The sequence below is a fragment of the Tamandua tetradactyla genome, chromosome 3, assembly GCF_023851605.1.
Source record: "Tamandua tetradactyla isolate mTamTet1 chromosome 3, mTamTet1.pri, whole genome shotgun sequence".
In the NCBI taxonomy this organism is placed as follows: Eukaryota; Metazoa; Chordata; class Mammalia; order Pilosa; family Myrmecophagidae; genus Tamandua; species Tamandua tetradactyla.
Genome location: NC_135329.1, coordinates 10,512,121 through 10,537,722, shown reverse-complemented (window position 1 = coordinate 10,537,722; position 25,602 = coordinate 10,512,121). Strand labels below are relative to the sequence as shown.

The 25,602-nt window shown below is 52.6% G+C and overlaps 1 protein-coding gene across 1 annotated transcript; it reads right to left on the bottom strand.

Moving 5' to 3' along the window:
* Window positions 1-1,983: 1,983 nt before the first annotated feature.
* On the bottom strand, window positions 1,984-15,254 carry SLC35F6 (solute carrier family 35 member F6). The gene is made up of 6 exons (XM_077152353.1): window positions 15,071-15,254; window positions 7,071-7,143; window positions 6,151-6,322; window positions 5,683-5,895; window positions 4,965-5,075; window positions 1,984-3,758 (listed from the first exon to the last, which is right to left on the bottom strand). Exons 1-6 carry the CDS (start codon window positions 15,145-15,147, stop codon window positions 3,289-3,291), a joined length of 1,116 nt encoding a protein of 371 aa, XP_077008468.1. The 5' UTR covers window positions 15,148-15,254; the 3' UTR covers window positions 1,984-3,288.
* Window positions 15,255-25,602: the final 10,348 nt, after the last annotated feature.

Here is a 25,602-nt window from a genome sequence, read left to right as displayed (position 1 = left end):
GGATTGTGGAAACCTTGTGTCTGATGCTCCTTTTATCTATGATAGACAAATGAGTAAAACATATGGATTAAAAATAAATAATAGGGGAACAAATGTTAAAATAAATTGAGTAGATTGAAATACTAGTGAACAATGGAAAGAACTGGTAAGAGGTATAGAAAAAAAATAGGGGGAACAAAGGTTAAAATCTATTGAGTAGATGGAAATACTAGTGGTCAATAAGAGAGGTAAGGGGTATGGAATGTGTGAGTTTTTTCTTTTTCTGGAGTGATGCAAATGTTCTAAGAAATGATCATGGTGATGAATATACTACCATGTGATGATATTGTGAGCCACTGATTGCACACCATGTATGGAATGTTTGTATGTTAAGAATGTTTGTATGTTGTTTGGGTTTGTTAATTAAAAAAAAAATTGAACTCAGCCAAAATGGCCTTATTTTTGGAGGGTATTAAGATCAATTATAAGCCCCAACTGTGCTCCCTGGAGCCTCGTGCTGGTCAGCTATGGAAGTCTCTAGACTATTAGTAGGGGCAAAGTCCAGCACTTATCCCAGACAAATATAAAAGAATGGTACCAATCTATAAGCTGGTCAAGGAGGCGCATTTAAGAACACTAAGAACCTCTGCCTTTCACAGGCAGCCAAGAGCTTGAGAGGTAACGTGACTTGCCCAAAGTCATGGTGTCAAGGTAGAGGAACAGCTGAGAACACACTTGGCTTCTGATTCTGCATCTTCCCCCTATACCAGACAGCTATTTGCCCCACTCCTCCCACTGCCCTCATCAGGAGTCAGAGCTCTGACCTCACCTGAGTACAGTTTGCTTGTTAAACTGTGCAGAGACCTTTGGACAAAGTGAAAAGAAACAGAACCCTGGGCATGGCCCCAAGTCTTCGCCTGTGGGCACACCACTGGCAGGAAAGGGGCCTGAGGACCACTCCTGGGCCTGGACAGCAGTCGAGAAAGCAAGCCCCAGCCTCAGGGATTCCCTGGAATTGCTCTGTATGGGGCAGGGGATGTTGGTTTATTACAACGCACTGTTTAAATTAGACCGTGCTTGAACCAGTGTTTACATAAGTCTCTGATCAGCCAATTCCCATTTCGGATTCAGAAGGGTAGGCCAGACCTACGGGCAGTTCTGAGTCCTGGCCAGACTGAGTCCAGCATGAGTGTGGAGAACCTTCTCTCCCCCAACAGGACCAGTACCCCACAGGAAGGCCTCTCAACTCACCTGAGTATCCCTGACAGGAGAGTGAACGCATCTCCAGGGGCTGGGGAGGGCGCCTAAGGGTCAGCATAAAATTCCTTAAGGCATCTGGTTTTATCTTATAAGCTCTGTGAATTTTGCATTCTGCTCCCCGATGGTGCTTTAATAAAATATTTCCCCTGCCTCTGCTGGAACTTCATTCCCTGATACACCACCCAGGCTGACAAGTGCAGCTTTGGGTGACACTCCGCTGTGCTCCGACAGCTCACGTGCACCTGCAAATGTACTATCTAATCTTCATGTCTGTCCTAGGAGACAGCAGCTGGTTTTGATGCCCATCTTGGAGGTTGTATGCCTGAGTTAGTGGCAGGTCTGGCAGGGTGTACCCTCCTCATACTCTGCCACCCCTCACCACTAAAGTCCCACTGGAATTGCCCCCCAACCCTTCAAATGGAAATCAACATAGTCCCCCATGCAGTGTGGTTTGCACGGGGCAGTGCAGAGGCTGGGCACCCCCTGCAGGTACCCAGGCCCGGCTCCTCTTCACGTGGCAGAATGGGACGGGCCAGGACTGAGAGCCAGGGAACTGGCTTTGCAGGTAATGGGCTCTGTGACCTTGGAGAAGCTCCTCCCCTTCTGGGCTTTAGTGTCTTTATCTGAACTGTGCTTTGGCATGTTAGGGCTTTTCCATTCCACCTTAGACTCTGTCTTCAAGAACTTTTCACCCTCTTGTGCCCCTCCCCTCTCTCATTAAAGAAAAGTCTTAAACTGGCCAGCTTTCCTTTTCTTTTTTAAAACAAAGTTCAAAACAACATTCTAAGGCCCCAAGCTGTAGTGTCCACCACCCTCTTTCTCCATCTCCTTCTTGTGACACACACCATGGCCCAAAGCAGCTCAGGGGCCCCTGGCACTCAGGACTGGTAGAATGGAGAACCAGCTCCCCCTGACCCCCCAACTGCAATAACCCACAGCCCGAGGTGGCTTTGCAGGTCACATGCCTCCCTTCCCCCAGCACCTGGAGATGTGTTAAAGAAAGCATTTGGTTTGTTGAATGACTAAACTGCCCAGTAAAGTGGTTTGAGGCTACAGGAACTGCCAGGGAGTAAGAAACTGTGGAATTAGGGCTGCCTGGCGTCAGCCCTGTTTCTTCAGGGTGGGGTAACCAGGAGGACACCACCACAAGATGCTTCTATCCAAGCCATGGGAGATTGGTAGGTGGAGCCACAGGTCTAGAATGGGACAAACCCAATCTGGAATATTGGCATCACTTCTTAGTGGCCCTCAACCAGAGCTGATGGCAGGGGACCTCTCCTGCCAAGCACTTACAACTCTGGACCTCAGCACCCTCATCTTTAAAATGGAGGGTGAGAAATTCATAAAAACTATTGTCAAGGGATTCCTGGAATTTCTCCTGAAATCTTTGCCAGGTGGCTGGGGGAGGGGAAGGGCAAGGAGCAAGGACATCAAATGAGTGTGAGGAAAAGCACTGCAGGCAGAGGGGCATCTCCAATGGAGGGGCTCTGGCTCCTTGCCCTTCGGCTCCTTGGTCAGTCACAGCCCCACAGAAGGCTCGGGCTGGGAGGCACCAAAGGCCACAGAGTCGACGCTATCTACTTCCCAGAGCAGAAAACCAAGGCGCAGAGTGACCGGGCCACGGGCGGGAGCCAACGCCAGGACTGTAGCCCAGTCCGGGCTGGAACGCAGATCTGTAGGCAGTTATAGGGAACACTGTGAAGTTCTAGCTTAACAAGTTTTAGAAAATACAGTGTTTTGTTCTGTCTGAGCTTGCTGACTGACTTTTTTGGAGAACCAAATCCTAGCTCGTGATTCAGGAAGAAGTATTAGTGTTGCAAATCAGTGCAACTCGGCTCCATGAGTTGGCCCCAGTGCTGCAGGTGGGGCCGTGGGGGCTGGGCCACCCCTCCCAGGTGGTGGAGGTGAGAAAGGATGGGGGTGTCATTCCATCTTCTGTGGCAGCAGCTATACCGTGGGTCGGTGAGAAACTGGTGGGGCCTTGGCACTCAGGCCCACCAGCCCTGCGGCGTCTGCCTCTGGGTGAAGGAAGAGGGTCCAGGGGGACGCTCAGCTGGCATCATTAATGGGGGCCCGGGGGCCAGCCAGCAGTCTCTCGTGCTCGCTCTCCTCTCCCGGGGTCCAGGCTCTGGAAAGGCGGGCCAGCAGCGGGTGGTGCAGCCCATTGTAGAGGGCGGTGCCTGCCAGGAGGACAAGGAAGCCGAGGATCTGCAGCGGGTGGAAGGCCTCCCAGCCCAGCGCCAGGCTCAGGGCCCAGATGACCACGGTGCGCAGGCTGTCCAGCACCATGCGGGTGGTGGCGCTCAGCTCCTTGGTGACGCTGACGCCCGCGAAGTTGAAGAAGGCGATGCTGCTGATGTTGCCCAGCAGTGCCAGGGCAATGAGCGGCTGCCGGCCTACCTGGCAGAAGGCATCCAGCGCATCCTCCAGTGTCCCGCGAGGGTTTCCACTGAAGGAGCCGGCGGGGATGTAGTACATGGGCACCAGCAGCAGAGAGAGGATTGTGAAGCCAAAGAGACCTGGGGAGGGAAGTGCATCACCCTGGGCATGCTGGGCCCTGGACATCGGGCATGCCAGCGCCCCCCCACCCCATCACTGGGCCACCCCTTTCCTTCCCAGCTCCATCCTTCCAGGCCCCATGGTCCATTCTAGAGTCAGTTCCTCGTGACCTCCCCTCAGGGCTGCTCTGGTTGCTCCTCTCCCCTCTTCAATTCAGGGTTTGGGGCTAGACCAAGAGTAAAAATGCACCTTACCTTGTGACCCAGCGTATGCATGTATGCTTCAGTAAAAAAAACTTGCACAAAACAAGAGCTAAGCCTCATTGGGCCCAATGCTCTCTGACCTTTTCTTATCAATTCCTAATCATTTCCATCCTAGTCATTTTTAAAAAAAGACTTGCTGGCCACCATGCATGACATTCCTTCTACAAGATTTGGAAAACACAGCTCTAGAACCCAGGTTGTGTTATCAATCTGACAAAGAGCTGGTGCCAGGAGGTAAATCAAGGTGCTGCTTCATTCATAAAGTCTTGCTAGAAAAAAAAAACAGTGGAAACAAACAGACGCCTAGTAACACAGCGGCTTTAGTTGGTTTACCTCCTGCCATTAGCCCCTTGTCTCTTCGTGGGCTGGTACCACCCGGCTACCTGATAGGCACAGGGCACAGGCCACATGGTAGTTTTCCATCTTTTTAAAGTCTAATCCCGATAGTTAATTCTCTGCTCAAAAAACCTTCGGTGGTTCCTCCCTGCCCATCACTTAAAGCCCCAGCCCACCTTTCTGATGGCCAAGGTACCCCAGGATTTGAGCTTGCCCTACCTTATTCCTGATGATTTCCCCACTTCAAATCTGTATCTCACCTAAATTGAACTCTTCACTGTTCCCAAACTCATGTCCAACTCTCCATGGCTCTGCTCTGCCTGGTGTTCCCTCCTCCCCCCTTTGTTGAACTCCACGGCTTGATGTCCTCTATCCTGAGAGACCCAGATATGCTTGGTAGGTGAAGCATCCCTTGAGCACAAGTGGTCCCAGCAAAAATGCACTGCCTGGTCCCTTCTTGCTGGCCAGCGCCTCCTGAAGCAGGCCTGCATCTCCCGCATCTTGTGCTCTTCCTCCCTTAGCCCCCGGCCCTGAAGGAACGAGTTGGGACAGGAAGCCCACCTCCTCCAGTGTTCCAGGGCCCTCACGTTGTGCTCCCCACATGCCCCTGCAGCAGCCCCCACTCACCCTCAGTGCCGACTGCCCGCAATGGGTGCACGTTGTGTTTGTAGACGAACTTCTCCTCCAGCACCATCTGGATGGAGACGACAACCTGGGCCATGACGATCAGCAGGTCTCCTGTGCGAAAGGAAGGGCCCAGGGTGAGGCGGGCAGGGAGGGAGCCAGCAGCTGGGGTGGCGAGCCCCAGGCCAGGGGATGTCATGACATGTTGACTGAACAGTCACGCTGGCCCCTAGGCCTGAGCTCCCTGACTCCTGTGGGGCAGCTGCAGGGCAGGAACCATCACCCCGCCCCGCTTCTCTCTTACAATGAGATCAAGGCTCCAGGAGGGCCAGTCAACCGGCCTGGGCCTGAGCCAGCTGTCTCTGGGTTAATCTTGGCTCTTGAGGAGCCCAGGGTGCTCCCTTCCGGGACCGTAAGGACCACAGTGATAAAGAGTGCAGAGAGTTCTGCACCAGAATGGGCTCAATGTCTGCCAGCTCCCTTTCTGAGCCAATGCCAGCAACATGTGCGTGTGTCACAGCACAAGCGTTCTCTTCTACACCCCTCTCTGGCCCTTCCCACCACCTATCAACCACCTTGAGGGCAGGATTCGTGGTCAAATCAGGACCCCCAGGTGCTCTCCCCTGGGGCTTGGTGAAAGTTTGTTGAATGGCTCTGTGCTGGGTTCCTGGGGAGGATGGGCCACTCCCCTGGACACCCCCGACCCCGAACCAGGCTGCACCTGTGATCACGTCGCTCAGCTTGTGCTGGTCATCATGCTTGCTCAGGAGGTCGGCTAGGCCCACCACCACCAGCCCCGCGATGGTGGTGAGGATGCCCAGCCACTGGCTCAGCGCCAGCCGCCGCCCCAGGAAGGCCACCGAGAACAGGCCCGTGAATATGATCACTGCTCCCCGTAGCATCTGGAAGCTGGAGGCACTGGTCATGCTCAGAGCTAGAAGAGATGCATGGCCGTCAGTTCCTGAGGGCTGGGTCTGTTGGGCCCCCGAATGGTCTGTAGCACAGAAGATACACCCAGCATGTTCCGAGCGCTTGTTAAATCTTTGTTGAGTGAAATGTATGTACATGTGTGCGCGCCCACGTGCGTGTGGGTGACCCACATGGGAGGTGGTGGGAGTGAAGAGGTGAGCTAGCAGTAGCGGTGGCTGTTGCTCGACTGAGCCTCTCTCGGCCTGGCCTGGCCACTCACCCACATACATGATGCTGGTCCCGGTCATGTCGCAGAGGGCAGGCGGCAGGAAAAGAAGGGGGTTGAATGGCTGCTGGGGGTCCATGCTTGAGTCTGAGTCCCCCGCAGCTCGGCATCGGAGTAGGTAGAAGACAGCCAGGCAGGAGAACTCTCCCAGGAACATGCCCACTGCCTGCAGGGACGGGAATCCCAGGGCCTTAGAGCTGGAAGGTACCTTGAGGGTCACTTTCAAATACTTTTTTTTTGCAGTACAGCCTTTCTTCAAACAAGAGCTTATCGAGAATCCCAACATGTAAAACACAAAACCAGAGCTGTTTGTGGAAGGCTGGCCAGAGACCTGCCTGCCAGGTCTACCCCCAACCCTGGAAATGCGTCGGAGGAACCCTGAAGGCTGTGTAGAACCCATTCTGAAAGCAGCTGATCTAGGCCACCCCCCAGTCAGGTTCCAGATGGAGAAACTGAGGCCCTGAGAGGTTCAGACTTACTTAAGGTGACAAAGCAGCTGGCAAAGCTGGGCTGATGGCTGAGTCTCTCAATTCCCAGTCTGGCTCTGAGGCATCACCCTTTTATGTGTCTGCCCCGGCCCAGTGGGGTTCTGGGTCCCCAGTGGGTCAGGAAGGGGTGCAGCTTTGCTACTGTGGCCTATGTTTTCCAAAAGTACTTTGACTTGGACGTGGGAGTTCTGGCCTCTTGGAGCCCGGGGCATGACCACTCACCGGGACTCTACTCCCTGCCTCCTTCCAGGGACAGCCTCAGAACCCGGCCTGTTCTGGGGAGGGAGAGAGTGGAGGAGATGCCTCTTTCTGGGAGCAGGGAAGGTGTCATCCCTGGGTCAGGAAGAAGCAGGGCCTCACAGAGGACACCCAGCCTGAGGCCTGGGAGACAGAAGGGGTGTGTGTGGGGAGGGGTGGAACAGGTACCTGGAGGAAGGGATGCTGGAAGCTGTGCTCCTTGCTCCCTCCGCAGCCTTCGGCCACAAAGTTGTCTGCCCACCTGTAGCAGAGAGGGAGGTCAAAGCTCGGGAGCAGGGCAAGGCTTTCCAACCCTGACTCCTGGGGCTGGCAGGAGAAGCTCTTCTCAGGGCCACAGGGAAGACAGCCCTTGGGTGCAGTGGCCCCGGGGCAGGACTCCTTCTAAGAGGGGCCGGTCTCTACAGTAAGAAATCTTACCCTGTAATCTATGGTTAGCAGGCAGGGCCTGGGAAATGTAATTTTGATGAACCTCCAGCTGAAATTAGGCATTTTCTCAAATTATGAATGTGGCACCAGAGTAGCTGTGACTTTTGTCATGTACAGACATCACAGATATTCTCATTATCACATTAGGGGTGCTGCGGAAACATTGTGAACTATCTTTTATACTTATCACTCCTTCAAAATTATAGTAATTAGACTCACTGTTTGTAATTTAATGCCTGAAAAAGCATTTACATTACTATTTCACAAATTCGCTTTCAACATGTTTTGAGAACTTTACTTCAATGTAACTGGCTGCTTTTGTGACCCTCTGTTCACTGATGAGTGTGAAGGCATGACTCCAAGAACATGCACTAGCTCTTCATAATGTCAGGGATCCATGGCACAAAATTAGGGGGTCTGTGGGGACATCTGAGCCCTGGGAAATGACCCCTGATATATACCCCTGATCGTCTTCCCAGCACCTGAACTGACCGCCTCCTAGAGCAGAGTGACAGACATGGCGCCAGTGGGAGACCCCCCACCGCGGCGCCCTGGGACAGCGGTGACTGGTAACAGCATGCCTTCCCACCGTACCTACACACAGCTCCAGAAGCTCTGCACCAGTGCTCTGGGCGGCTACCATGCCGGGCACCCCGAATCGCCTGCCACCTGTGCGCTAAAGCTCCCTCCCCTACATTTCATTTTTGCTGGGCTTTGTTTGCTCTCTGGAGTCTGGTCTAATCCCTCTTTCATTTGAAGGTCCCTGAGACATTTGGAGCCATCTTGTTTCCTGGAGAAACAGCTCCAGCCCTTTCTAACCTCTCACCCCGGTGGCTGCTGACTTCTGGGCATGCTCAGGTGGACCCCGGCCTGGAGCCCAGTGTGTATGGTCTGGCTGGGACGGAGAGCGGACATCCTGGGGTGGCTGACATGCTCCGGCCGTGCCAGCTATGTCACGCTGCTGGCTCGTCGAGCTCGCCATGGGCACAGACCCAAGGCTGCTTGCTGGGGGCCACTGACCTGCTCTGACCACAGCACCCCAATGCAGGCAGGGTTGTCTCTGAAACGGACTCAGGGTTTCTTCTTATTAAATGTCTTTCCTTGAGTGTTTTGGGAGCAGTCACCAACTGTGCAAGGAAGCTGGACTCCCTCAGTTCAGGGCCCACCTCCCTCATGGCGTCACACAGTGATGCAGGGTAGTTACGGTGTGGGCATGGCAAAGCTCTCACCCAGCTCTGGCTTTCCCTGTTCCCCTGAGTGTGGGGACAGGAACAGAGGGTTCTTTCCCTTAACCAGTAGTGGTGGTGCCTGGGGTTAACCCTCAGGGTAGCTCGGGCCTCTTGGAGTGGCCACATCTGCTCAGAGATCCACACACACGCCAGGACTATGGCAAACCTATCCTCTCACGGAGACCCCGCCTGCTCCCGGGGAGGTGAAGAAAGGCAGCAATTAGGAGGGCTCGTGGTTCTTGGGAATGGCGGGGCTCAGAGGAGCATTGTGGGGTAGACAAAAACCCGAGGCCCTGTCTGGGTCAGTGGGATAGGAAATGCAGTACCCACTATAGAAGAGAAACTGCTTCTCTCTGAGGTCTTGTTTCTGCCTGATGTGTTGCAATTTCTGGCTCTCAGATCCCTAGATGGGAGAGGACGTGGGTCAACTGCATGGCTCACCCAGGCAGTCCTGCTTTGGAACCCAGGCTTGCTTCCGCAGAAAGAGCCCTCTGTGATGGCCTGGGTGAGACAACTCAGAGAAGTGAGGGTGAAGGAAGAGGTCGCGCTTTCCCTTGGGCACAGAGCCAGCCTTAACAAATGACAGTGGAACCGAGGAGGCTAAGTGACTAGGAGCAAGCAAGCAGGTCAGGTAGGAACAGCCAGGGCTCCTTGAGGAGGAGCAGGGAGCTGCCTGCTGGGTCCACAAAGTTCAACCAGAGCCCAGAGTAAGGACTTTTTTTATTGGGGGGGTGGGGGAGAGGGGACTGCGGTTAGGGAAGGTACTTCCTCATCCCAGTACCACACCCAGAGCCCAGTCTGGCAGGCTCAAGAAGTGCCTCCAGATTCTGCAGTGATGCCACCACCCAAAAGTCACCCTGGGCCATGCCTGAGCAGCTAACAGTAACGACAACTCACAGCTGAGTCAGTCTCTGCTTCCACAGTTGCCGTCATTTGAGAGGGTGCCAGCTCAGCATTCAGCTCTTTCCATGTATCTCTAATCTTGCTATAGGTACATTGCTATAAAGATGCTCAAAAAATATTCGTTGACTGAATGAATAAATGAGACGCTCAGTGCCCCTACCCCCCTGCCTAACAGGCCAGGGAGTAAAGCCCAGAGGCCATGTCTCCACGGCCCGGCTCTGTACCCCACCCTGGGCTGGCGGAACATGCTGGGCCCAAGGGAAAGCCCTTTGGGGCTTGTCCTTCCTCAGGATGAGACATCTTGGAGGGAAGCTGGCTTTAGGGCAGGGACTGAGTGCCTCCCCCATTCCAGAGGGAAATCCCAGCTTTCTCCTTGGGGTGGATCTGCCTATACAGGCTGGGGGCCTGGAGGAGTCGCTGGCAGTGCTCCCAGATGGGGGAAATGGGATCCCTTTGTATCTGCGGACCTGGGCCCAGAGGATCGGGTGTCGGCCAGACAGGCCGCCCTGCCCAGCAGCGCCTCCTCCAGATGCATGGGGAAGTCAGGCCTGTGGTCCCGCCCCAGGGATGGGCTTAGGCTCATGGTGCAGCCCCAGAGGCCCAGCACCAGTTTACCTGGGGGTGATAGCAACAGCTCCTATGGGGGCCGGCACTTGGCCATTCGCTTTCACAAATAAGCTTTTAAATGTAAAATGTGTTGCATCTGTGCCAGATGCAGAGTCATGGAAGCCTCACCAGGCTCACCCTCATTCTACAGATAGGGGGTCCAAGGCTCGGGTAGAGGCTGTGAAGACAGCGGAGCTGACAACAGGCAGACCCAGGGCTCAAACCCAAGTGTGCCCAGATTCCAGTGGAGAAAAGGCAGCTCGATACGTGGAAAGGTTCCCTCAGCTGTAAAATGGGGACAACAACGCCAATGTGGATGAACTGCCAAAAGTAATAAATAACACCAGATACGTAAGTCCTGGTACTCAGCTGGTGTTCAATAAAAGCGATTCTCTGTCTGCTCCCTGCTTCCCCCTGTAATGGAGTAGAAGCCATCACCCCTGGGCTGAGGTCAAAGTGGAAACCTGCTGCTCTGGCCCCAAAGCTTCCAGGGTGGGGTGCGGGCTGCTGCCCCTGCCATCCTCCAGACCCAAAGAGCGCTGACATAGAAGAAACTTGGCCCTCATCCCACGGAGCCCTTTACTTGCCAGATGAGGAGCCCAGGGTCCAGAAAGGGAGTTGGCACCCAAACAGGCGGCACCCAGGCCTCCTGCACCCACGTCCAGGCCCCTGCCCTGCCACTCTGTTTTCACTTCAGATTCGCCCCCTTCCCCTGGTGGCGGGATCTGCAAACAGGCCCTTCTTTCTCTGTAGACCTCGTGGAGAAGGGGAGAAGTCGGGGTCCCCAGGGCAGGGGGCCCTGGGCCTGGGCAGGCATCTGTGAGTTCCCCTGGCTGGACCATGAGTCACTCCCTGTAAAACTGAAAGCTCAGCGTCCTCAGAGAGCAGGGCGCCCACGTGCGTGGGCCGGCAGCGGTGTGCAGGCGAGGAAGCGGCTGATGTGGCCAGTTCCCACCAAGGAGCTGTGTGTCCCTTCCCTAGACAATCTCTGCCACTTCCTTTCGAATCTGTGCTTGTCAAGCCCAGTGAGTCAGCTTCCTCCTCTGGCAATGGGAGCCACAGAAGGACCAGGGTTCTCCTCTCTCTGGAGGGCCACAGCCGTGGCTTCTGTGCTGACCAGTGAGGACGAGTCCCCTCATCTACCTCCCTCAGCAGATCCTACACTGTGGCAGGGAAGGACGTGGGGCAGGGGTCACTACCCCCATCTTACAGAGGAGGAAACCCGGGGGTCAAAGAGGTCGTGTGACTAATCCTACAGCTTCCCAGCCTCATTGTCTTTCCACCCTACTTCACTGCCCTCCCAATTTAAGGCAGGCTCAGGAGCCCCTTTGAACCATCTACCCTACCCCATGCCAGCCCATGGAACCCATGGGTGGGGGCAGCTGCCAAGGGCACAGGTTGGAGCCGGCACAGGAAGGACAGTGAGAGGCTCTTCCTGGAAGGAGGTCTGGGGTGGGGGTTGGGGTTTTTCCTGGCAGAGACCCTGGATGCGCAGACCTGACAGGTGGAGCAGGGCCCACAGGTGGGGGGGAGTCACCCCAGTGGCACCCTACTTGGCTGGGTGGGCCCCTCAGCCTGCAGAAACTTAGAAGGGTATCTGAGCCTTACTTAGTGTGGTGGTTTGGAGCTGTATGTACTCGAGAAAGACATGTTTTTAAGTCTCATCCATTCCTGTGGGTGTGAGCCCTTTGTAGGTAGGACCTTTAGATGTCACTCCAGTTAAGGTGTGTGTGGCCTAGACAAATTGGGATGGGTCTGAACTCTATTACTGGAGTCCTTTACAAATGGAATGAATTCAGGCATGAGAGAGAAAGCCACAGAAAATAAGAAGCTGAAACTTGGAAGAGAAGGAAGACACCAGGAGACACCGCCATGTGACAAGGAGCCATGGATCGCCAGCAGCAGCCCCAGAATGCCAATCTTCTGGGAGAAAGCATCACTTTGATGAAACCTTGATTTGGACATTTTCCCGGCTCAAAACCATGAGCAAGTAAGTTCCCATTGTTTAAGCTGAACCACTGCATGGTATCTGCTTCGAAAGCCTTGGAAACGAAGAGAATGGGGCTCTGAAACGGGCACGGTCCTACAAAGAGGAACTGGTATAGGCACATCCCTACGTCGTGCCAGCGAAGGGCAAAATGATTTGGGTTCAAGGAAAACATCCACAGAAACATCCACAGAAGGTCCCAGGGAGCTGGTGAGAAAACAGCTATAGAAAGGAGAGGCAGCCACTTTCCAGGGAGAAGACAAAGGGCCAGGCGTGCCCAGGCACGTGAGCCCTGCTCCCACCCCTGCCAGGGCAAGCAGCCCCCCCCGCCCCAAAACCTGCTGAGTGGGCACACGTGGCCTCCTCGAGGGGCCAGCGATCTTTGGTCCCCTCCCCCTGCTGGCAGGGCACGTGGATGACACACACTTCCTCATCCACTACCTTTAGTTCTCCGGAGAACTCTGGGAGGGAAACATATGCTTATCGCACAGACCAAGAAATTGAAGAGACTCCTAGAGGCTCTCAGTCTGAACCTGGAGTAGCCCCCAGCTCCAGGGAACTCAAGCAGGTTCACAGGATGGCCCCTAGGCTGCTGCTCAATCCCAGAGTGAAGGGCCACCAGTGGGCAGGGACGGGAGGTGTCGCTCAGAAGATTACAACTTCCACAGACACGGGTTCGTCTGTCCTTTTCTGGGGAGACATGGGAGGAAATCCCCAAGGAAGAGTGACGTCGCTGGGAAGCACAGTTCTAAATGAACTGGACAGGGCTAAAGTCCCGAAGCCTGATCCCACCAGCTGAATCGGAAACAGAAACTTCTCTTGGGTCCTGAGCTCTAAAGCAGGATTAGATTGGAGGATCTGACTGTGTCTCTAACCCTCTAATGACCTGGAAAATAGCTGGAGGATCCCGGCCTCATCTTGGTGGTTAAGAGCAGGGAAGCTGGAGCCAGACCACCTTGGCTCAAACACACATCCTGCTTCTTAGCAGCTGAGTTGAACTTGGGCATGTAACTTAACTTTTCCTTACCTCGGTTTTCTTCTCCAGGGAAAAGGACTGTATCTATCTTGTGTGGTTATGAGAATTCTTTGCGGTAACACACAAAAGGAGGCACACAGTAGGTGACTGGCTCGCACCAGCTGTGGCCACATCTTGGGTGCCTGTACCTGCCAGAAACCGCAGGGCTGACCCGCCATTTAAGACCACTAATTCGCACACAGGATGTCCAGAGCGGCCCTCCCATTTTCTCTCTCTGAGTGTCCTTCTCCAAGCATGGTGTCGAAACACCGGTTAGAGTTCAATTCTGAGGCCTGACAAGGGGTAGGGAGGTTCCTGGGGAGGCCCCGTGCCAGGCTCCCGGGCAGGGGACAGTTCCAAAGGTTGGGTCTCCCACCCGGGAGCTTCTTTCCTGCATCAGAGATAGGTCTCCAAGGCAACACCTCTGGGGAATGAGGGGCATCGGCATCCTACCTGACCGGTTTGGGACTTTCAAAGAAAGGAGCCGAGTCAGCAGTTTACCCAGCAATAACAGGCAGACTCACGACTCTCCTTGGAGTCGGCAGCCCTGGCAGGGTGGTGTTGCTCTCTAAGTACCTAACTGAAGTCCTGACTGGTGAGATAGATGGATGGATGGATGGATGGATGGAAGGATGAAAGGATGGAAGGATGGAGCTGAACCAGAGAGACAGATGGGTTCTACCCAGAACTCCACCAACTCCCTCGCTGTGGGGAGGGGAAGGCATTGTGCTTGTCAAGTCCACACAGCTGTCTCCCCCATCTCAGACCATGAGTCTCTCAGGGGCAGGGGCCTCTCCTAGCCCCACTCTGTTCCCTTCTGGGAGCCTAGATGGCCTTACACACTGTAGCTGCCTTAGACGTGTCTGCTGAATAGCAGTGACCTCTCCTCCAGGGCATTTCTCACACCCAATGGCTGGAGAGTGCTAGGTAAAAATGTCTCAAAAATTTCTAAGTCAGAGCCACTCCCTTTGAAAGGCTCACAGTCAGTCTCTTAAGACTGGAGCCCACGAGAAAACCCAGGGGGCCTGGAGCTCAGTCTGGAGGGTAGGAAACCTTCCATTCGGGGTCACTGCACCGCAACTTTCTTCTTCTCGAGTGTGGCAGGGCCTGGCAGGAGTGTGAGGTACACTGGCCACCACTCTCTATGTGTGCATTCAAATCAGTTCAGAGGAAGGCCAGGCTCTGGGCACTGGGCTCTGAGATGGAGAATGTAAGGCACGGGAAGGCCCTGCCCTGAGGAGAAGGGCAGAAAGAACCAAAGAGCTGCCAAGAGAAGGGGGTGCCACCCCTGGGCCTCTCAACACATTAGAAACCGCCCTGTCCTCATCCCTCTGCTTCCCAGGAACCATCCTCACAGCCCTCAACCCGGTACACCACAGCTGACTTTAAGGAGCAATCATGGCACTTGTTCCCTCGGACAGAAACTCGGGAGTTTCTCGATCCTGCGGGTCAGACCTTGCGGTTTTACTACAAAGGGCGAGCGACAAAATGACTTCGATGTGGCCTTGCCGTTCCCGGCCTCGAGGTCGGCACCACACACGGCAACCCCACTCTGGCTCGCTGGCCCCGCGCTGTAGCGCTTCCCCCGTCAGGGACCGGTGCGGCATAGCCCCGGGCGCCCACTCGACACTCGGCCAGCGCGGGCGGCTCGGAGCCCCCATCCCGGTGCCCAGCTCCCGGCGCAGGGAGCAACTCTCCCGCAAGAGGATGCGGCAGGCGAGGCGCGGAGACGCGAACTGACTCGCCGGGACTGAGGGCACAGCGCGTCCCAGTCGGTGCCCAGGCCAGGGCCGGGGCGCGGCCCCTCTGCGCCCTTCTCCGGGCCTTGCACCCACCGGGGGTGGGTCCACGCACCGCGGGAACCGACTCGAGGAACCGAGTGGGCCGAGGAGGCCGGGTAAGGGCCGCCGCGAGAGGGGAGGGCGGACAAGGCCGGAGAGGGTGGTCCGCGCGGCGGCAGGCCCCGCGGCGCCCCCTCCCCTCCGGCCGGGCCCGGACTCACTTGGCCGAGAGCGTGTTGATGGAGCCGGTGACAAGCATGAGCCCGGCCAGGAACAGCTGGTACTTGGTCCACGCCATGGCCGCGGAGGCTGCGGGCGGCGCGCCACCGGGACCCCGGCGACCTCGGCGCTCACTTCGGTCCGCTGGCTCCCGGCCGGGTCGCTCCGGGGTCTCTGGCGCGGGCGCTTCCGGGCCGGGCATCACGTGACCCGCGCCGGCTCCGCCCCTGACCTCCCCCCCCCCCGCACCGCGCCGCGCCGCGCCCTGGGTTCCCGGCGGCTGCGCGCCGCGCTCGCTCCCGCCGGGAGGCTTGGGGGGATCACCGTCCAGGCTCCCCGGGTGTAGTGGGGGGGGGGGTCTGCTGGGGCGCTGTGGGCCTTTGGCAAACCGTTCCCAGAGGCTGAGTGGGAGGGGGCAGAGACAAACCACAGCGTGGGGTTCTCCTCTCTTCGGGGCTCGGGGTCGGGGGGAGGACGTCCTGAGGGATCCCAGCCCCTCCGTTCACTAGTGGCCTGGGAACCTAGTCCCAGCTACCGGCAGGCCCTTCTACAGCTGGCCAGAGTGAGAGAATCCAAAGGATTTGCTGAAGGTAGATCCGCAGAAAGTTATTTGCACCCAGCTTCTTTGGACTCCAAAAAGCCACTGCCCAGCAGCGCTGCGCCTTGGCGGGGGCCCCCAGGTGCTGCCCAGAGGCGTCCGTTAGAAGAGGATTCCTGATTTAAAAAATCAGAATCTTGGTTCTCAGGCCTCAGGCACCTGCCACCCTCCGCTTCCTCAGGGCTCTAGTCTGGACCCCAGGTCCTGTCACGTCACAGGCTACATACAAGGCAAGGCCCTTCGGGGAACTGCCTCAGACCCAGAGGACACATGGCCGGGTTCCTGCAGACCTTGCTACAGGAGGAAGGAGGTAGGGCCGTCTGCCCACTCTCCCTCGTACCCTGAGACTGCCTTGAACTTGTGAAAGCTGCCAGTGTTGAATCAGGAAAATCTCTCGAGGGACAGCACCAGCGCCTTTTATTCATGGAAGGCCTGAGGAAGGAGGCATAGAAGCAGGTCTTGTGGAAATGTAGGCCATCACCTCCTAGTCCAGGGGCAGGGCTTCCCGAAGGAGGAAATGCTGTGTGCCAAGACACTGAGATCTAAGGAACTGGGGTGTCTTGTAGGACCCACAGACGTCCAAGAACTTTCCTTCCCTGGAGTCTTCAGTCAGTGGGGACATGAGAGACCGAAGAGGATTTTTCTTCTAAGCCTCTTGTCCTCAACAGCACCATTGGTTTTATGTCATTGAAAAGGAGTCCATTCATTTATCCAAAAATATTTACTGAGACTCTGGGACCTGTAGAGATGCATGAAACTCAGCTCCTGCCCGTAGGGGAAGTCAGGGGCAGCCCACACCAGCCGGGATCGCCGTATCCCAGTGATGCACTGCTGGCTGTTTTGGTTTACTAAAGCTGCTGGAATGCAATATACCAGAAATGGATGGGCTTTATAAAGGGGCTTTATTAAGTTACAAGTCTAAGGCCATAAAAATGTCCAAACTAAGATATTGAAGAAAGCCAATGTCTGTCACCTGGGAAGGCACATGGCTGGCATCTGCGATCCTTGCTCCCAGTTCGTTGCTTCCAGCTTCTGCTTCCAGTGGCTTTCTATCCAAGTGTCTGTGGGCCCTCACTTTGCTTCTTCAGGCCAAAACTCTGGGCTTCATCCCTTAGCTTAGCTTAGTATCTCCCAGGTGCTGCCCAGAGATGTCTTCTCTTCAAGCGTCTGTGTCCTGGTTTCGTACAGCTTCTCTAAGCATCTCTGTCAGTGCTCCAAGCATCTCCAAATATCTGAGTCTGACTCTTTCTAAAATGTTTCCCCTTTGAAAGGACCCCAGTAAACTAATTAAGACCACCTTGTATGAATGGGGTCACACCTGCATGGAAATCATCTAATCAACAAATACTCAAATACACATTTAAGTGTATCACATCACCATGAAAACAAGTTAATCAAAAGTGTCCACCCCTCACAAGGTTGGATTAGGCTTGAAAGGACAAGGCTTTCCTGGGGTATATGACAGTTCCAAACCAGCACAGTGACCAAGGGCACTGTCCCGAAGAAAGTATCACCAGTTCAGGGCCTGTCACCAGCCCCGTGATGTCACTAGCAGCACAATCCTTGTCTGTCTCTATAACTCATCATAACATGAATTTTAATTGACCAGGATGTCTCTGGAACCCAGAAGACAAGAGATTTATTGGCAAATATATGTGGTGCCCACTAAGCCAGGCCCAGAGCCAGGTACCAGGCCCCATAGACCAGCAAGACAAAGTCCCTGCCCTTAAGAAGTTGGGGAGTGAATAGAGGAGGGGGTTGAGCTCTTCTTAACCTTGCAGGAATGTGGGGAGGCAGAGGGAGTTGGGAGAGGGCATTCGTTCTCCGGAGGGGCAGAGCCAGGGCGTGATGGTGACAATCAGAGCTGTCCTGGGTCAGGATCCCTTCCACCAGGCCTGGTCCTGGAGCTCGATGCCCCAGGGGACCTCAGTTGTCACAGCAGCCCTGCGGGGTGGAATTCAGATACTGGGAGGAGGGACAGGACACTGTGGGGGTGACCAGTCAGCTCTCACGCCAGGGGTGGCCCACCCTGAGGCTCCCAGGTCTCTGCCAGCCTGGTTAGAATGAGCTTTGCAGGGGAAAACTAGGTTGGCTTGAGTGACCACAGGGACACAGCCAGCCCCAGGCTAATGCATCAGACCTCGGGAGAACTCCAAGAAACCCAGAAGAGGATTCAATGTGGGTATTTGCACAGCCTAGTTTCATATGTCGGTTTTGTGAAATCCCTCAGATTATTATTTGATTAGATTCAGGGATATCTAGCTCAATTTGTACACTGGATGCCCTTTTTAACATTTTTTATTGTGAAATACACCATATATGCAGAAAAGTAATAGATTTCAAAGTATACTTTAACAAGTTGTTATTGAACAAATGTCAAAGTATGGTATGGGCTACTGTTCCACGATTTCAGATATTTCCTTCTAGCTGCTCTAAGACACTAGAGACTAATAAATACCAATATAATGGTTCAGTAGTCATACTCATTTGTTAAATCCTATCTTCTCTGTTACAGCTCCTCCCTCTCATCTGATACTTCGCTCAATCATTAGGGATATTTGGGCCACGACCATTCTAACTTCTTCATGTTGAGAAGGGGTTTCGACATTAGGGGATAAGGAGATGCAACTGTTGATGCTCTTGGAGAGACTGGTACCTCTGGTTTCAGGGCTTTTCTGGCATAGGAACACTTTGGAGGTTTTAGGTTTCTGAAAAATAAACTGAGTGAAACTTTTATAGTGTCTCAGATAGAGCCCCGGGTATTCTTTAGGGTTGACAGGAAGGAGGTTGGTTGGGGTTTGGCAAGCCGTGGCAATTAGCAATATCTAACTGAAGCCTGCATAGGAGTATCCTCCAGAATAGCCTCTCGACTCTACTTGAACTGTCTTAGCCACTGCAACCTTACTTTGCTATATTTCTTTTCCCCCTTTTGATCAAGAAGGCATTGTCAATCCCATGATGCCAGGTTTATCCCTGCGAGTCATGTCCCACATTGTCTGGGAGACTTACAACCCTGGAAGCCATGTCCCGTGTAGCGGGGGAGACAATGAGTTTATTTGCAGAGTTGGGCTTAGAGAGAAAGAGGCCACATCTGAGCAACAAAAGAGGTTCTCTGGATGTGACTCTTAGGCATAATTGTAGGTAGGCTTAGCTTCCCCGTTACAGAAATAAATTTCAAAAGAGCCAGCCTCAAGAATGAGGACTTGGCCTATTTACTTGGGAATCCCCAAGCTTGAGAGAATATTGGGAATTTCCCAGGTGGGGAAGTTTAATAGATCCATATTTTTTTCTCCAGCCCTCAAGGGACTTTGCAAATATATTGTCATTATCTGCCCAACATAATCTGGAATATATCAGGGTATTACATCAAACTACACAAAATTACAAGATTTTATTCTCTATTCTAGGTTCCCTGTTTTTAGGTTGTTTAAATAACTTGGCCAGACAGGTGAAGGTAGATTGTATGCTACAGAAAATTTAAATTTTGTACAAAAGAAACACCTCTTCCTTGGGTCTCACACAGAAGTGAAGTTTTAGAATAAAGACACTATCTTTCTTTACCCTAGATTCCGATTTACCTTAGTCCCAACCAGATCAGCTTTGTTCATATCTCCAATTGAAGTCTGGCCTCTTTCGGCTTCTTTAACAGTGGTTGTATGCAGTAATGCTGACTTTCAGAGCTGCAGAACTCTAACTCTGAGTCTTATTCCCCAAAGTTCTAGGGAAATAAATACCAGTTTGTACACATAGGGCAAAGCATCGCAGAGTTTAGAAGTGACACTTAAAACTCAGGAATAAATATGACTGCTGTAAGAGCTTACAATCTAGGCCCTAATTTTCTTTTAAGCATTTTCTAAATGAGAACATACAGTTATCTGTCCTTTTGTTTCTGGCTTGTTTTGCTCAACATAATGTCCTCAGGGCTCACTCACCTTGTTGCACGCCTCATGACTTCATTCCATTGTGTACCCACACAGTGTTCCACCGTGTGTATACACCACAGTTCGCCCTTCTGCTCCTCAGCTGATGGACCCTTCAGCCACCTCCACTTGCTATCATGAATAATGTCACCATAATCATCAGTGTGCAAATGTCTGTTCACGTTCCTGCTTTCAGTTCTTCCGAGTATATTCCTAGTAATGGGATTGCTCAGTCATATCTGGAGAGCTTTTTGTCTCATGGTTTTGGAAACCCTGCTCTCCTAGGTTCATGTCTGCTCACCAGCACAAACGCCCAGTTAATCCTTAGTCTGAGTGGCTGTCCTCCTGAAGTCCTAGGAAGATCTGGTGTCCTTTAGGACTCTGCTTGGGGAAGCCAGGGAGAACTTTGGTGGGTGGGGACAGTTGGAGATGATGGGTGGCGTGGCAGGGGGCATGGGGAGAATCCCCCGGGGTCCCCTCCTATCATTTCTGACCTTTTCGAAGGCCACAGGTGGATCAACCTTCCTTGGGCAGCCAGAGGAGGCAGGTGTCTCCCAATTGCTCAGGTTTGACTGTCCTGATTAAAGACACCCGCCTGAGTGACCATCCCGTTTACACAAGAATGAGTTTCAGCGAAGGGTGGAAGTTTCCTGTGCACTAGGGGAGGGGTGCCAGCATAGGACCCTCTCCTGCGATGGGGCTGGGGCAGCAGTGGGCACTTCCAAGGCTGTACAGTCTTCAGAAGTGGAAGGAACAAGGTCCGGGAAAGCTGCCCCTCACCGGGGAAGAGGAAGGTGCTTCCGTCTGGGTCTGCTCCTTAGGGGAAAGTGATTTGGCTTCAGCCGCTTCATCTCTCTGAGCCCCGCATTCCCATCTGTAGAATGGAACGAGAATCCTGATCTTGACTGCCTCACAGCAAGGGAATGAGGTGGAAGTGCAGGCTGAGCCCCTCAGAAGTATCAGCACAGTGCTGTGAGGTCCGAAGGATGGCAGGCTGCGGGTTAAAAACGTCCTCAGTCATTTTCTCCCAAAGGCATGGACATTTTTAACAGATTTGCATGATACCTTCAAAGAGCCTTTCATTTCCAGAGTCAGATAAAATGCACCATGGCAACCCCTGGCATTTGTATTCAAAGCTCACTGACAGCCCCTGGCTTGGCGGAAAGCATTAACGTTTTCCCAATCAATTTCTCCACATTCTGGATCCGGAGAGGGTCCCTTTACCCGCCCCTGCCCGGCCCCTCGCTGCAGGGTGCCTCGTCTTATTCTCAGCGGTGGCGCCTGGCACCCTCGTCAGAAGTGGATGCTGTGTCTCCTTTTCTAACCGTTTCTGCTGTGTGACCCTGGGCCACTTCCCCCTGTGTGGTTTGTTCCCGGTTAGAGCGCGACCTCCCACGGGCGGGGAAAGGGTGACCTCTTTCCCTGAAGGGACCTCCCCACGGGGGCTGGGGAGCAAGAGGGCCGTCTCAGGTCCCGGCGGCCCTGGGGGCAGGAGCCGGCCCTGGGGAAGGCGACGGGGCCTGGCTCGGGCAGCTCGGAGAGGCGGGCAAGGTTGGGGCTGATTTTATCGTCAGTTTCCACGGTGCCCGGCGATGATGACATGAGGGCTCATCTGCTCAGGCCAAAGGTCGTTTCTCAAACCCTGCCTTTCCTTCCGTTCTCATCTGTTTTTGGCTCCTGGCCCGAGCGGGAGAGTCACGGGATGCTGGAAGCTGGATTTTGACTCGGTCAGCAGGGGACATCACCTCTGAGCAGGTGGCCACGGGGGACAGACCGAGTGGGGGGGGGGGTCTCGGGTGAACGTGTGCCTGTGAATATTCTGTTGACTAAGTTCATGGTACTTTCTTCCTCGGACCCTGGCAGGTCTCTTCCACAGCCCCCACGGACGTGGGCTTCTGGCTTGGGTTTGCTCCCGGGCTCCTGTGTTTAGCACCCTCTCATGGGAGTCCAGGGAGACAGTCCACCCCGCGGGCTGGGCCCTGGGCAGCGGGAGGATTTTTCAGTAGATTGAGAGACACTGCAGAGTTGGAGCCTCCCCTCTCCTGTTTCAGGGCATTCCCGGACATGGGACCCCACCAGAGAATTTCTCACCTCGTCTGCACCCGCTGACGTCGAGAGAAGCCAGGCCAATAAGGAAGCGACCCGCCCGGCTTCACATCCAGCGAGCGGCTCGTGAGTTGGTTGACTCCATGCATTTATTCATTTGGACTCAGGCCTTATTAATGTAGGTTGAACTGGTAGGTTTTTTTAATTACCACTAGATGCTAGCCCTATAAATGCTCAATTACATTTTAGATAATACGATCTGCAAACAAATTACAAGAAGGTATTTTTGAAATATCTGAGTGTAACTGAGAAGTGAGGATTTGAGAATGATTTATATAGACAATCCTCATTGCTTTCTGATATATTGGCATTGACAGAAGGAAATACCTGAAGTATCTGAACTGTAATCCAACTGCCTTATCTCTGATAATGATTGTATAGCCTTTATCATGTGCCCTTGTGATTGTAAAAGCCTTTGTGACTGACCCTCACTTATACCTGTTTTATCAACTCTGGAGTCTTGAGGTCACTAAAGGCAGCCCCTAATGTTTGTTAATGAAGGGTCTTGGGTCAGCTCAGAAGGAACCCACCCCAAAGTTACCTTAATAACCGAGACCACACTTAACCAAAATGTGCCCACCTGACATGCGCAGTAGCTTAGATTTTAACCTCCAAGTCACCTATACCTCGTTCCACTATTTTCTTACACACATTCTGTGAGTAAGCATATAATCAATCTGTGCATGCTCAATAATTAGATCACCTCTAATCACATCATCTGGGGCCACTGTGCTCATTATCCTAAACCTGCCCATCTTTTCTCTGATAAAACTATCAGAATCACTGCAGTTCAGGGAGACAGGTTTTGGGCCGCTAGGCCATCTGCTCTCCTACTACACACCTAGTAATAAATTCTTCCTCTCTTTGAAACCCCAGTTGTCTCAGGAATTGGTTATTGAGTGCATCAGGCAAAAGAATCCACAGCCTTTGTCTTGTAAGACTTTGGAGAAATGTCTATCATATTGATGTTTAAGAGCTCTTTATATGTTAAGAAAATTAGCCTTTTTATGATGCGAGTAGCAAATATTTTCACAGGTTGTCATTTGCGTTTGGTTTTGTTTATCCTTTATTTGTCCCATGAAAGGCCTTGTATGATTCACAAAAAGGCCTTTCTCACCCCAGAACTATTACAATTTAAAATTAAAAATGCCTCTCCCATGTTTTCTTCTAGAAAGTTTAAAGTTTAACTTTTTCCCCCAGTCAAATCTTTTATCTAACTGGGATTTTTTCAGTGTAAGTGAGAGGTTGGAATCTAAGCTTATTTTTTGCAGATAGCTTTCCAATTGTCCTAATACCTTTTAAATAATCCCACTTATCCAAAAGGCCACATGTTTATTTGCTAAATTCCCATATTTATTTAGGTGTATTTGTAGACCTTCTATTTTTTTTTTTCCACTTATTCATGTACCAGTACCGTGGATTGCCCTTCAGACTTTTTATTATGAAAAATTTCAAACGTGCACAAAAAATTAGAAAATAGCACAGCAAATCTCCATGTATCCATTAGAGCTTCAACAACCATCAACTTTCTGCCATTCTTGTCTCCTTTTATCCCCCCTTGAGTATTTAAAGGCAAATCATTTCACTTGCACAAAGTGAAACAAAATGGTCAGTCTGGGAGGGAGGGACTGCTTCTTGAGAAAGGAATTTCTTCCAGTGGGAGTGTCTCCCACATCTGACAATTCCCAGGTGGGGCCAACTAGACCTGCAGTCTTAGGATGGGAACTGGCCACACCAGAAGGACCAGTTTTGTGATTAGGAGGTTGAGGGCTCAGGCCATGGCTTTTCAGCACACATTAGCCCATCTCCTGGGAGGAGAGGGCCACAGCAATTGACTTCAGTCATGTGGGCAGTCACTCATTACGCAGCCGTGCTTGGTTTCCCCATGTTACTGGACAAAGGTGGTAGATTCTTGGCCTGATGTGCCCAATGACCAATTTCTGAGACACCTGATTTCAAAGAGAGAGTTTATTGCTAGGAGTGAAGCCAGAGAACAGATGGCCTAGCGGCCCCAAAACCTGTCTCCCTGAACAGCAGTAATTCTGATAGTTTTGTTAGAGAAAAGATGGGCAGGATTTAGGATAATGAGCACAGTGGCCCCAGATGATGTGATTAGAGGCAATCTAATTATTGAACATGTGCAGATGAATTCCATGCTTGGCCACAGAATGTATGTAAGAAATTGGCAGCCTTAATATGATGATGGGCTTGATTTTTAGTATTATAATGAGGTCTAGATGACTTGTAGGTTAAAGTCTAAGCTACTGCAGGTGTCAGGTGGGCCCATTTTGGTTAGATCCGGTTTTGGTTATCAAGGTAACTTTGGACTTGGGGTGGGTTAGTTCGGGGTTGACACAAGACTCTTCATTAATAAACATTAGGAGCTGTCTTTAGTGATCTCAAGAGTCTAAAGTTGAAAAACTGGATAAATGGGTACAAGTGAGGGTCAGTCACAGGGCACACGATAAAGGCTATATAGTCATTCTCAGAGATCAAGGCAGCTGGACTATGATTCAGTGACTTCAGGTATTTCCCTCTGTCCACTCCAATACACCAGAAAACAAAAAGGAATATCTGTATAATGATTCGCCAGCCACAGTCACCCCTTGAATCCTAACTTCTCAGTTACAATCTTACCTCCTGGCTTCCCAGATCCCAGGCTTAGCCCCTGCCGGTTGCCCAGCACGCAGTCCCCTGCTCTGTCACTAGATGGCGCGCTGACCCTGCGGCTGAACATTCCAACACTTGACGCTTTTAAAAATGATTGTCACCTGAAGGCATTTTAACCTGGAAAAGCAAACGCCCAGCAGTGCTTGTTTCTTGGACATTTGTAGGGTGTCCTGCTGACAAGTGATTCTGGGAGACCTAAAGAAACACAAGGTGGGGCTGAAGGCTCAGCTTCTCCAGGGGCCAGGTGATTGAGGACTCAGTCTTGTGCCCTGAACCAGGATGGCCTAGAAAGTGGGCGGGACACCTGGCATGGTGGGAGGTGGCGATCCCCCCAACCCCCCATCAGCTCAGGGACACCTTGGCTGGGGTAGAGAACCTTGAAGGCTATGGGCTGGGGAATCAAGGGGGGCAGGTCTGTTGGCCTCCCTGAGCCTGTTTCCCATCTGTAAAATGGGTATAAGAACACATGGAGCCCAGAATGGGAATGAGGGCTTGTAATTCCGTATAGCTTAATTTAATACCTGGATACATTCTAGAGTATGTTGGGAGGATAATTATAAAGTATTGGTGAAGTCCCTTGAGGGACTGAAGGAAAAATATGGAACTATTAAACTTTCCCACCTGGGAGCCTCCTGATACTCTCTCAAACATTTGGACTTCCAAGTTAACAGGCCAAGCCCTTAAACCTGAGGCTTGTTCTTATGAAACTTATTTCCATAATGGAGAAACTAGGCCTACCCAGAATTATAACTAAGGGTTACTTCCAGAAAACCTCTTTTGTTGCTCAGATGTGGCCGCTCTCTTTCTAAGCCCAACTCTGCAAGGAAAATCATTGCCCTCTCCCTGACAGGATATTCTGCCCAGGGGTGAAAGTCGCCCTGGCAACATGAGACCTGACTCCCAGGGATGAATCTGGCTCTGGCACCATGGGATCAACAATGTCTTCTTGACCAAAAGGGGAAAAGATATGTAACAAAATATCAGTGGCTAAGAGTTGAGAGGCTATCGTGGAGGGTATCCTTATGCAGGCTTCAGCCAGATATTTATAATTGCCACAGTTTGCTAAAACCTAACCAAGATCATTTCTGTTAACCTTAAAGAACACCCAGGGATGTATCTGAGATTCTGCAGAAATTTCATGCACTAAGTTTACTTTCCAGAAACCTATATCTTCCAGATGGTTCCTAGGCCAGGTGAGTCCTGAACCCAGAAGGGCCAGCCTCTCCGTGAACAACAACCA

Bases quoted from the DNA above. Each gene is read 5' to 3' on its own strand.
- SLC35F6 (XM_077152353.1), bottom strand. From the start codon at position 15,147: ATGGCGTGGACCAAGTACCAGCTGTTCCTGGCCGGGCTCATGCTTGTC. The intron at 7,144-15,070 runs GTGAGTCCGGGC...TCTCTGCTACAG, and splicing joins ATCAACACGCTCTCGGCCAA to GTGGGCAGACAACTTTGTGG. The intron at 5,076-5,682 runs GTGCAGCCTGGT...CCTTTCGCACAG, and splicing joins GCTGAGCGACGTGATCACAG to GAGACCTGCTGATCGTCATG.